The sequence below is a fragment of the Pristiophorus japonicus genome, chromosome 8 (assembly GCF_044704955.1).
Source record: "Pristiophorus japonicus isolate sPriJap1 chromosome 8, sPriJap1.hap1, whole genome shotgun sequence".
Taxonomy (NCBI): Eukaryota; Metazoa; Chordata; class Chondrichthyes; family Pristiophoridae; genus Pristiophorus; species Pristiophorus japonicus.
In genome coordinates, this window is record NC_091984.1 from 35,367,975 (window position 1) to 35,380,556 (window position 12,582).

Below are 12,582 nucleotides of genomic sequence, written 5' to 3' on the forward strand. Positions count from 1 at the left end.
TACATGACATCACCTCCCCCCTTAGGTCTTTTAGTTTCAGAGGTTAAGTCTATCGGGTGGTCGGCGCACTCTCGTGGAGTGCCGCAGTTGTGGCTCTGGTGGCTGAGCCTCAGCACGCATCTCTGTCACTTGAGGTGATTCTGGCCTGTCCGGGTTGGCCGCAGGGACTGTGCATGCTGAGGGCTGTCTTTGTTGCTCGTGCACTGGCAGTAGTTGTGGGTGCTATCTCATCATGCTCTTCTTCCGGTTCCTCCGTGTCTGCACTGAACCTTGTCTTTACTTGGTCCAAGTGTTTGCGGCATATCTGCCCGTTGTTTAGTCTGACCACCATGACCCTGTTTCCTTCTTTGCCAATCATGGTGCCCTCAAGCCATTTGGGTCCCAAAGCATGCTTAAGAACAAATACCGGGTCATCTATTTCTATACACCTCCCCCTTGAGCCTCAAACATGGAGCTCGGTTTGGGACTGGCACTTGCCCTCAACAATGTCTGCCTGGGCTGGGTGAATGAGGGACAGCCGCGTCTTGAACGTGCGTTTCATGAGGAGTTCCGCTGGCGAGACTCTCGTGAGTGAGTACGGCCGGGACCTGTAGGCCAGCAGGAGGTGTGATAGGTGGTACTGAAGGGAGGGTCCTTGGATGTGTAGCATGCCCTGCTTTATGACTTGGACCGCCCGTTCCACCTGGCCATTGGAGGCCGGCTTGAACGGCGCTGTCCGGACGTACTTGATCCCATTGCCCGACATAAACTCCTGGAATTCATGGCTGGTAAAACACGGGCCATTATCGCTGACCAGGATGTCCGGCAAGCAGTGGGTCGCAAAAACCGTACGCAGACTCTCCACCGTGATGGATGTCTTGCACGAGTTCAATATGATGCATTCGATCCACTTCGAGTATGCATCGACAACGATCAGGAACATTTTTCCCCATGAATGGGCCCGCATAGTCCACATGAATACGTGACCATGGCCTGGTGGGCCAGGGCCACGGGCTGAGTGGGGCCTCCCTGGGTGCACCTGCGAACCCAGTATTCCAGGTCTGTGTCAATCCCCTCCCCTGTTTTATTATTTAAAGGGGCTGCTCCTGAAATTCTGGCTGCACTTCAGCCCCACACTCCTGATCTTTGGGCACCCTGTGCGGAGGGGAGCGGGTAGGTCCGAGGGCCTCCTCGTAGGACTGCTCCTGGGCACGGCCAAGGGTGCCATCAGCCAGTCCAGGCAGCGGGCAGTCGAGGGGGTCGTTCAACCTGACTGCCTGCCTCTCTTCCGCGCATACATCTGCGCCAGTGTGTCCTTGGAGATGGAGCACGCGGTGTCCACCGGTACGCTCGCGGCCTTCCGCGAGAGGTGGGCACCGGAGGGACTGGAGTGCATCATCACGCCCGGAAACCAAATTTTAATTTGATTTTATGTTTTAAAGTTTAATTTGTTTTAATTGCCGGTGTTTTTAGTGTCCCCCTCCCCTTTTATAGGGGGCACTTGGAGAAAAAATATGATTTTAGTGCCCAAAAAATTTTTTTTTAAAAATACAAAAAACAAAAAGAAAGGGCCTTGTAAATGTTTGGTGCGTCCCCCAGATCGTGGGGCCACGATTTAATGTTTTCGTTTCCCCCAAAAGAGTTCTGTGTCAATCCCCGGCCAACACACGTGTGACCGGACAATGGCCTTCATTAACACGATGCCACGGTGCTCACTGTGGAGTTCCCTGATGAACGCTTCCCTTCCTTTCTGGGGCATGACTACCCGGCTGCCCCATAACAGGCAGTCGGCTTGGACGGAGAGTTCATCCATCCATCTCTGAAACGGCCTGACTTCCTCGGGGCATGCCCTATGTGCGGGCGCCGAGTCCCCAGTCAGGACACATTTCTTTATCATGGATAGGAGGGGGGCCCTGTTGGTCCAGAGTTTGATCTGGCGGGCTGTGATGGGGGAGCCTGCGCTGTCAAAGGCTTCAACGGCCATGACCATCTCGGCGCTTTACTCCGCTGCCTCCTCAGTGGTGGCCAGTGGAAGCCTGCTGAGTGCGTCAGCGCAATTTTCGGTGCCTGGCCCGTGCCGTATGGTGTAGTCATACGCAGCCAGCGTGAGAGTCCATCGCTGTATGCGAGCTGACGCATTAGCGTTGACAGTCTTGCTGTCGGACAACAGGGATGTTAACGGCTTGTGGTCTGTCTCTAGCTCGAACCGTCTACCGAAAAGGTACTGGTGCATCTTTTTCACACCGTACACACAAGCAAGTGCCTCCTTCTCGACCATGCCGTATCCACGCTCTGCCTGGGAGAGCGACCTGGAGGTGTAAGCCACCGGTTGGAGTCGACCATCATCGTTATCCTGCTGCAAAACACACCCAACCCCATAGGATGACGTATCGCATTTTAAAACCAGTTTTTTACAGGGGTCATACAAAGTCAACAGTTTGTTGGAACACAGCAGGTTCCTCGCCTTATTGAAAGCCCATTCTTGACAATCCCCCCAAGACCATTCACAACCTTTACGGAGGAGCATGTGTAACGGCTCCAACAATGTGCTTAAGTTCGACAGGAAGTTCCCAAAATAGTTCAAGAGTCCCAGGAATGATCACAACTCTGACGTGTTGCCGGGCCTGGGCACCCGGCGAATCGCCTCAGTTTTTGATTCAGTGGGCCGGATCCCGTCTGCGGCAACCCTCCTGCATAGGAACTCGACCTCTGGGGCCAAAAATACGCACTTGGCCTTTTTCAGCCGCAGGCCTACCCGTTCCAATCAGCGTAGCACCTCCTCCAGGTTGCAGAGGTGTTCCTCAGTGTCTCGACCCGTTATAAGAATGTCGTCTTGGAACATGATCATTCCAGGGATGGACTTGAGCAAGCTTTCCATGTTTCGCTGAAAGATAGCCGCTGCCGAACGAATGCCAAACGGGCACCTATTGTAAACAAATAATCCTTTTTGTGTCATGATGGTGGTCAGAAACTTGGATTCTTCAGCCAGTTCCTGAGTCATGTAGGCCGAAGTGAGGTCCAGCTTCATGAACAGCTTACCTCCTGCCAGCGTGGCAAAAAGGTCCTCCGCTCTGGGAAGCGGGTATTGGTCTTGCAGCGACACTCGGTTGATGGTAGCTTTGTAGTCGCCACAAATCCTAACCGAGCCATCTGCTTTGAGGACGGGAACAATGGGACTTGCCCAGTCGCTGAATTCAACGAGCAAAATTATGCCCTCTCTGAGCAGCCTGTCCAGTTCACTTTCAATTTTTTCACACATCACGTACGGTACCACTCTGGCTTTGTGGTGCACTGGTCTGATGTCCGGAGTGATGTGTATCACTACTTTGGTGCCCTTGAACGTTCCGACACCGGGTTGAAAGAGTAACTCGAATTTTTGCAATACCTGCGAGCATGAACTTCGCTCCACGGATTAAATGGCGTGCACATCCCCCCATTTCCAATTCATCTCAGCTAGCCAACTCCTCCTCAAGAGAGCAGGGCCATTTCCTGGAACAATCCAGAGTGGCAGCCGGTTCTGTGATCCATTATGCGTTACCACCAAGTTTGCACTGCCCAGCACTAGGATGATCTCTTTTGGTGTACATACGTAGCTGCGTCTTAATGCGTTCCAATTTGGGCCTGCTAACTCTGTGTGGCCATAGTCTCTCAAATTGTTGGGTGCTCATGAGGGACTGGCTAGCTCCGGTATCCAGCTCCATGTGCACCGGGATGCCATTCAGTAAGACTTTCATCATCAGGGGTGGCGTTTTGGTGTATGAGCTGTGGACGTCGGCCACATGAACTCTCTGAACTTCAGCATCCATGGTTGTTCCCCAGGCCTCATCCTGCATTTCAGACTCGCTACTGTCTTTTTGCACATCCTGGCCAGGTTTCCCTTGACATTACAAATCCTACAGGTGTAAAGTTGGAACCTGCAGATTTTTGCAGTGTGTCTACCCCCACATCTCCAACATGAGCTGAGATTGCTGTTAACAAAAGGGCTATTCCCAGGCATTCCTCTCTGATGGCTCATTTGGCTGTTTCTAAGCACTCTGATGGAGGGTGTTAATTGTCCCATCACAGTCATGATGGCGTGAATTGCCGATCCCCTTCCCATTGTCTCGGTTGCTGCCTGGACGGTGTCGAATTGCCCTTGCCTGCCTGCCTGGACGGTGTCAAATTGCCCTTGCCTGCCTGTGGGGTTCTGTGTCCTTTTTACAACATTAACTCCCTGGATCATCGCAACATTGATACCAGGGCTGTGTGCGTAGATTAGCTTGGTCTCCTCTTCCTCTGCCATGAAGGTCTGAGTTATCAATGCTGCCCCTTCTAAAGTCAGATCCTTAGTCTTTATGAGCTTCTTGAAGATGCCGGCATGATTAATGCCCTCGATGAAAAAGTCCCTTACATCTCCCCCCGCAAGCATTGGAGAACTTAGAGAGACTGGCCAAACGCCACGAAGTCCGAGATGTTTTGACCCTCCCGACGCCGGTGAGAGTAGAACCAGTGCCGGGCCATGTGTATGCTACTTGCCGGCTTGAGATGCTCACTGATCAGCTGGCTGAGCTCTTCGAAGGACTTGTCCGCTGGCTTTTGAGGTGCAAGCAGGTCTTTCATCAGCGCATACGTCTGTGGACCACAGCTGGTCAGTCGATGCGTCCTCCGCTTGTCAGCTGCTGCCTCTTCCAGCCAGTCCTTTGTGACAAAGCTCTGCTGGAGTCGTTCCACAAAGTCGTCCCAATCCTCACCCACACAGTAGCGTTCCTCTGTGCCACCGGTGGCCATCCTCGTGGTCCGGTGATTCCCGATTCTCGTCGCCAGATGTAGTGAATCTGCACCTTGTTACAAACTCACACGAGGCATGGATATATCAGAGACAGTCACTCTGTGACCTTCACTTTATTTCCAGGACTGAAGAGTGCTGATCCTGAGTGGGACCTCCCATTTTATACCTGGAAGTCCAGGTGAGGAGTTCACGCCCTGTGGTCTGGGTGTGCATTACAAGGGTACAGGTACAGTATGCATGAGTTACAGTTACATACTTATAGTCATTGCAAGATGGTGAAATACATGACATTATTGAAGGGCGGAGCAGGCTCAAGGGCCCAAATGATCTATTCCTGCTCCTATTTCTTAAATTCTTCTGTTCTTATGTAAAAGAAACAAATGCCTTGGGATGTCCCAAAGCACTTTACAATCAATGGAGTACTTTTTGAAGTGGGATTACTGTTGTAATGTATAAAACCCGGCAACCAAAGTGTGCATGGCAAGGCCCCACAATCAACAATGAAATAAATTACAAACTTATCTCCTTTAGGCGTTGGTTGAGGGATAAAGGTAGTCCAGGAAACTAGGAGAATGCTCTTGCTCTTCTTCGAATAGTGCTGTGTGATATTTTCTGTCTGCTTGAGAGGGTAGATGGGGCCTTGGTTTAACATCTCATGCAAAAGGCAGAAATTTCTATACAATTTGTGGAATTAATGTATCGTGTTATTTCTTAAAAGTATGATCAAACTAATTTGCAAGCATTTTAGTCATTTACATGTATATTTGTCTTTGTAGCAAAATGGCTTTCTGGCCAAGGTGCCACAAAATGGAGAGGAACTGAAAGAATATGTTATTGACATGGGAGATACTTATTCACCAACTGTAACTATGGAAATCAGTGAGGACATTTCAAGATCTGAAAGTGAATATGTGCCCAAAGCTATTACTATGGAAAAAGAAGTAACAGAAAATGCCACTATTCATCGAAGAAAGGTTAATGTGACTGCTGAACAAAAATACTCTGGGTTAAAGGACTTAAAGCAAATCTTGAGTACTTGCAAATTTGCAGCGGAAAATCAAAAAGAAATCAGTGATGGAAATCATAATGACAATACAGATGATATAAACCAGGAACTTCGTGGTCAGGTTTTCAATATGGAAGATTTAGATCATGCAGTGCAAGTACCTTTGGAGTTTGAAACCGTGCCTTCATCCTATGAAATGCCAGAAATGATTTATGCCACTATTCACAAAGAGCACATCAAAGGTTCTTTAACTACAGTATTTGGTGAGGCAGCTGCTAATTTAGAGGCAACAGGCCAGGACATTGCCAGAAAAACTCATTCAGTGGTTGCAACTGCAGCAGCTGTAGCTGCGGTCAAACAGGAAGAAAAGGGGGAGACCTTCCAAACTACGAATGAAGTTGGAAAAGAAAAGGCCACTCCTGCAGTCACTAGATCAAGAAAAAGATCAACACCAAATCCATCAGCAATCAAGCTAAAAGAAGGAATACTAAAAACCTCTTCAGAAATCCGTCAAAATGAAGAAAATGTTGAAAATTTCTCAACTATTAATTTAAGTAAATTGATCATAGAGAGTTCAATTCATTTAGCCATCGCACAGGATGATAAAGACTTGATCAGTCTACCGGCTACTAGTCTGAATGGAGAAATGAAACCCTGCTTAGCCCGAAACGGTAATCAAACATCAAACAAAAGTATGATGTCTCAAAAAGTGTCAGAAACCATTCCATCTGCTTCTCAGAATGAATCTTTGCCAATCACCACTCCAATGCAATATGTGGATGAATTAGAATCTGCCCATACAGATGAATGCAAACTCATCAAGAAACGTTCAAACACAAATCATCGTGATCGTAACTTAGTTCAGGAAAATGGAGCAGCTGAAAATTTGGCTTTACTAAGTCAGAAACTTATGTTAGAAATAATGGAACTGCAGCAGAGATCACTAAAAGATAACCCTAACCAGAAAGATGAAGTGAAAAGTAAGTCCAGGACTCAATCTGCTAAACCAATCCAAGGAGAAGAAAACAAGACTGATGCATCAGGGAACAATAATGTGAACACAGAACATGTGGATTTTGCTGCTGCCCGCAAACAGTGGTTGATGCTGGAAGAGATCAGCAGAACTCACAGTCATAGGCCACCAGTCAAGCAGGAGAAAAATAAAACTGTGGCAAAACATATTATTAAAGAGATAAAAGATGAACCTACCATTACTAAACCGGTAAAAAGGGAGGCAAACTTTCCACATTCTGCATCTTTAACATTCTCCGAAGATAAAGTACAAAGCAGCACGTCAGGAGGAATCAAAATTGATGAAGTGGAATGCTGGAGAAGTTCAACAAATCTAATTAAAAAGCAGGATATACAATCATCACAAGAGAATAATGGCACAATAGGGGATTTAGACCAGAATTCGTTATTGAATATAGCAGATCTCAGTCCTTGCTCAGAAGGGAGTGATTCTGGTCTAGATGACTCAACTTGCAGATCTGAAGGTGACAATTTAAATGACACAGTATTTCAAAATGAAACTTCAAGCTCTGTGTCTGTGACGCATGAAAAAACGGAAACTCCCATTGAAAGAGAAATCCGTCTAGGTGTGAAACGGGAGGAAAGTCTAAGAAAGGCCAGAGGCATTATAAAATTTGCTTGCTCTGAAGAATATGTAGAGATCAAAACGAGGCCACTTATTTTGCAGCCTGTTCCTTCCTCTTCATCAAAAGTTAAAAGTAATCAATTTGCTGAGATGCAGATGCAGCGTGAGATTTTACTTGAACGCCAACGGGAGGAGGATCTTGTACAGCAAGGAAAGATAAAGGGAACGTATGATGAAGGTATGATTCCAGAGATTGAGGAGAGAAGGAAGTTCTTTGAGCAGCAATATCCTTTCCCGCTGCTATCCCTCAGTAAAATGTTCATCCCCCATATTAATACTCCTGCCTCTTTGTTGGTTACACCTTCTATAATGAAAAAGTGTCCCTCTGATAATGAAACAAAACTTGGTAACGTTGTTGTATTGGAAAATAATGTATTGACTTCTTCAGAGGAAGACAAGGCTGAAGTGACTGATGCTGTACTGAAACTTAAATATCCAAATGTAGAAACTGCTAATGTTGTAATACTGGAAACACCAAATTTGATCATACGGCGTTCTTCAGACTTTGTCCTGTCTTATGCCTCATCGACTCAAACAGACGACACATTGCAAAATAACCCCTTCTTCAAGCTCCGCTCACATGGATCTCAGTCCATTCTTAGTCAGGAGATCAAAGAAGTATTACAGCGAGAGGAAGAGCTACGCAAACAAAGGTGCAATCTCCATGGTATGGCAATAGCATCTGAAAGCAGTTTGTCATCTTCAACTGCAGCTGATAATTTATCACCAGGTAAAATTGAACTGAATTAAATATACTTTTCCAGAAAATGTGAAAACTTTGATAATTCTTCATTTGGCTATACTCCGTATACCATACTTGTGATTAAAGTATTTAAGTAGGAAAATCGCTGATTGCCTGAGCGTTTCTAGGCCTAAACCACATGATTTTCCTTTTAGTGTTTCTAAGACCAAACTCTTGTCACATTGACTCCAAACTTGTTGGGCCACAATCCCGGTGGGTACGTTGCAACACTGACATCACCAATGTTTCTGGGATCGGTGGGAAGACACCTCATAAGTCCGATGGCTGCAAGTGCCACTTTGAGCTATTTGCCCAGACTGTGGGAATCACTAGTCTTGTTCTGCCTCGGGGAGCATGGAACTTGCTTAGGCCCTGATAATTGTTGTATCGGTGTCCTGAGCCTGGGACTGATCTGGCTGATTGCAGTAGGGAACTCAAGAGCAATGACTTTACACAAAGGGTGATAAGAATGTGGAACCCGCTACCACAAGGAGTAGTTGAGGCAAATAGCATAAACTTATTTAAGAGGCTAAATAAGCACATAAGAGAGAAAGGAATAGAAAGATATGCTGATGGGGTTAGATGAAGAGGGGTGGGAGGAGGCTCATAAACACCAGCATAGACCAGTTGTGCCGAATGACCCAGTACTGCAGACTCCAATGTAATTCTGCATCTGTAATTTAAAAAAAAATACATTTTATTTCTTGAAAAGTCCAGGCCACTTGCCTATAGGTACAGACTAGTTGACAGAATATAAATTAGGCAGCCGGGAGTGTTCCTGGCTTCCTGCCTTGTTAGATCACTAATGTGCTGGGTGCCCAGAAAACATGTCGCTGTGGCCTACTTCTGTACCCCCTCACCCCTCCCCACCAACCCGCCGTAGCTTTCCTATTTGAACACCCACCCAGGTGCTTAGGATGTCTGGGCCTAAGAAGTCTGAAACCACTCCTTCTTTTCCCGCCCCTCTACTGGCACTTGGCCCTGCCAAGGAGCAGTCTTGTGTCAAGGGTAGCCAGGGCAGGAAGTCCTAACGATCCTGAGGCTGGATAGGAGCAGCATATTTCAGGTGCTGCCCTTTAATTGGAAGATAGTGGTATGATAAGAAAAACCCACCCTCAATGATTTTTTACTGTTTCATTACAGCCAGAAGATGAGCTAAGCCTTTATACTGTCTGAGAATGACTGCTAGTTCATATAAGGTTTCAGTAATGAAGGTTGAATATATGTAACTGTTTGGTGCAGATTATCTACCATCCAATCATCATGTCTTTGATGGTTCTGTTCATAGATAACTTTGATTGAACTAAAGCCTTTCCAGCATCTCCTACTAAATCTATATTAGAAATAAACGGGGGAAAATTCTGTTGCGCCCCGTTTGGGGACAATAACATCTGCGAGGCGAGACTTTTTGCACCAGGCGTGGAAGTCCCGCCCCGCTCTCGAAAATGGAGTTACTGCCCCCGAAAGGAGGGGGACGCAAAAGAACGTGCCCCACTTTCTCTCTGGGGTGCTAACGGGGTGAAAGCAGAGGGACTGGGCCGTGTAACACTGCCGCATAGGAAGGGTCTCCCTTCGTTAAAGGGGAGGGCCCAAGTTGCTAACTTTGCGAGGTCCTACCTGGACCGTTGGGCAGCAGAGTGCCATGCCACTCTGCTCGAGTGCCGGGCTGCCAGATCACGGCATGGACCCCGCATTCAAAGCACCAGCAGGGCAGGGCACTTAGGGAAAATGCCGAGTATTTTTCAAACATGGCCGACACCTCCCCTTTAAGTAGCACCCTGCGAGCCTCCTGCTGCCGTGTTCACTGTTATATATGCATACTATAGATATACTCTCTGTGTAGTCACTGTATAGTTGCATAAGATGGAGACTTGTTTACCGGAGATACCATCAACAAGGTTCATACTGTATACACTATGCTGACACTACCAGAGGGTGCAAATGGTGGAGGCCCAGGGGTCACCTATACACCACAGGTACCCAGGTATAAAAGGGAGTCCACCATGTGGTATCCTAACTCTGGAGTTATATTAAACGGACTAAGGTCACTACAGTTCAAGTGCCATACTTTGCCTCGTAGAGTCATTATCAGAGCATCTAAAGACATAACAATTGGCGACGAGATTATGGACTTTCACGCAAAAATGGCTAACTTTGGTACATTGCAGCAGTTCGCCGATGGGGATGATTGGGGTGCCTTTGTGGGGAGGCTCGACCATTTCTTCACAGCAAACGACCTGGCAGGCGATGATCCGGCCTCGCTGGCTGATAAGCGCAGAGCTATCCTGCTCACCAGTTGTGGGTCCACCGTCGATGGCCTCGTCAGGGACTTGCTGACACCAACGAAGGCAACGACCAAGACATACAAGGAGCTTGTAATGCTGATCCAAGAACAACTCAAGCCCAAAGAGAGCATCCTCACAGCCAGACACCGGTTTTACACCCACCGACTGCCCAAAGGCCAGGAAATCGCGAAATATGCTGCAGACCTCAGGAGGCTGGCGGCACCGTGTGATTTCGGCCAACACCTTACCGAAGCGCTGCGGGATATCTTTGTCATCGGAATCGGCCATGAGGGCCTTCTTCACAGGCTACTATCTGCGGATACCACAGTCACACTGCAGAAAGCCATCACCATGAGCCAGGCATTCATGGCCTCGACCTGCGGCTCTAGGCGGATGACTCATCCTCAGGACTCAAACCCGGCAAGTACTGTACACAGACTGGTGCCTTTTAGAGACTGGACTGTACAACATCAATCTCCTCAGGAAGGAGAAAACAGGCCCCCGAGCCCCGTATCTCTGAGTCCGCCGAGAGGGGCTAATCGGTTAGCACCATGCTGCCGTTGCGGAGGAAATCACCGGGCTTACCAGTGCCGTTTTAAGGTCTATGTGCAAAGGGTGCCGCACAAAGGGCCACCTCCAGTGAATGTGTAAAAGAAATAGGACTCACCGTGTTGATGAAGAGTCTGCAGAGGGTCATGAATCCAGCACAGATTATGAAGAGGCAGTCAGAGAGGCAGCTCAGCCCCACGATGAGGTGTATGGAATGTTTACCTGCACCACAGAATGTTCCCTGTTGAGAATTGAAGTCGAGATGAATGGCGCTCCAGTCTTCATGGAGATGGACACAGGGGCGAGGCAGTCAGTAATGAATCAAGAAGCCTTTGAGAGGCTATTGGACAATCAAACTGAATGACCCAAGTTGGTCCCGGTTCAAGCAAAGCTGCTCACCTACACCAATGAATTCATCCCAGTCGTTGGTAGTGCGAATGTTAAGGTACTCCATGATGGCGCGGTGCACAAGTTACCTCTGTGGATTGTTGCAGGTGATGGACCAATGCTACTCGGAAGAAGGTGGATGGAGAAGATCCATTGGAGCTGGGAAGATTTCATCCCTCCAGCGATCGATGTCCCTCGTGCTCAGAGGCAAAGCAAGCCATCAACTGAGGTTGGATCCGGCACCAGAGAGCAGACCAGCACAGCACCTGAGGCACAATCCGCTCAGCATGACTGCGTGGAGTTGATCTGAATGCACCTTCCAGGCTCCAGTAGCAGGACTCCAGAGGAAGAAAATCGGATCCAAAGGCGACTTCCCAGCTTCGGTGGCAGAACCCGGGGAGAAGAGGATCATAGCAGGATGGAAGAAAGATGACAACCAAACCACGAGGTAAAGCACTGAAGGAAAAGATGGCGGCAGCCAGAGCTGCAGCGCTGATGGAGCAACACGTGGTACCAAGCGAAGAAGAGGATTGGGGTAAAGATAGCAAGGCTCTCTTAAAGGAGGCCAGCAACTCACCACACTTAAATGGACAGTCCCACATTCTCACACAATGTAATAACAACTGTGAGTTAAATGTAAAGCTTGTAATTGATGATCAGAGTTTTATACATGTAATAAGTAAAGAAAAGTCGGGCGATTGTGATCGGAGCTAGTTTATCTACAATAAGCAATGAGATGTTGTGCGATGCAGGATCTCTACTGTATTCTGATTATGTAGCGGGCAAACACCCATCAGAAGCACACAGGTCCAGCGGGCTACCCGATGCTGTAACCTGCACCCCTGAGACCAGGGTGATGCACCACAGAGTGTGGCCACAAGCAGCTAAATTAGTCAAGCTGCAGAGCAAGCGATCTCAGGAGGGCAACGGTACCGATATTGATACCTTGCCCCTGATCAGCTCCACCTTTCAGGCGCCTGATGGCACCAACTGTCACAAGCCTGAAAGAGCAAACTGCACTAAGGCATTACCGCCATTGCCGCCAAGGCTTCGCCCGGGAGCGAGGGGTCACCCGCGGCGGTTCTCCCAATTGGGACCGGAACCAACCAGGATCCCAAACCAAATAATGCCCAGGCAAGCGAGTTAGCAGTTCCCTGTGCACTGCTAGATGACTGCTCCCCTGGGAGCAGCAGCAACTTGGGGTGCAAG

General features: G+C 48.1%; 1 protein-coding gene across 8 annotated transcripts in view; it reads left to right on the top strand.

Annotated features, from left to right (window-relative positions):
- Window positions 1–12,582, top strand: part of LOC139268466 (uncharacterized) — a 161,201-nt gene that overhangs the window by 80,507 nt on the left and 68,112 nt on the right. For 7 of the 8 annotated variants that reach the window (XM_070886662.1, XM_070886663.1, XM_070886659.1 and 4 more), the window contains one exon: window positions 5,524–8,140. The exons of the other annotated variant lie outside the window; for it this stretch is intronic. In XM_070886662.1, coding sequence (XP_070742763.1) covers window positions 5,524–8,140 — 2,617 coding nt within the window. The remainder of the gene's footprint in view (window positions 1–5,523; window positions 8,141–12,582) is intronic. 8 annotated transcript variants of the gene reach the window in all.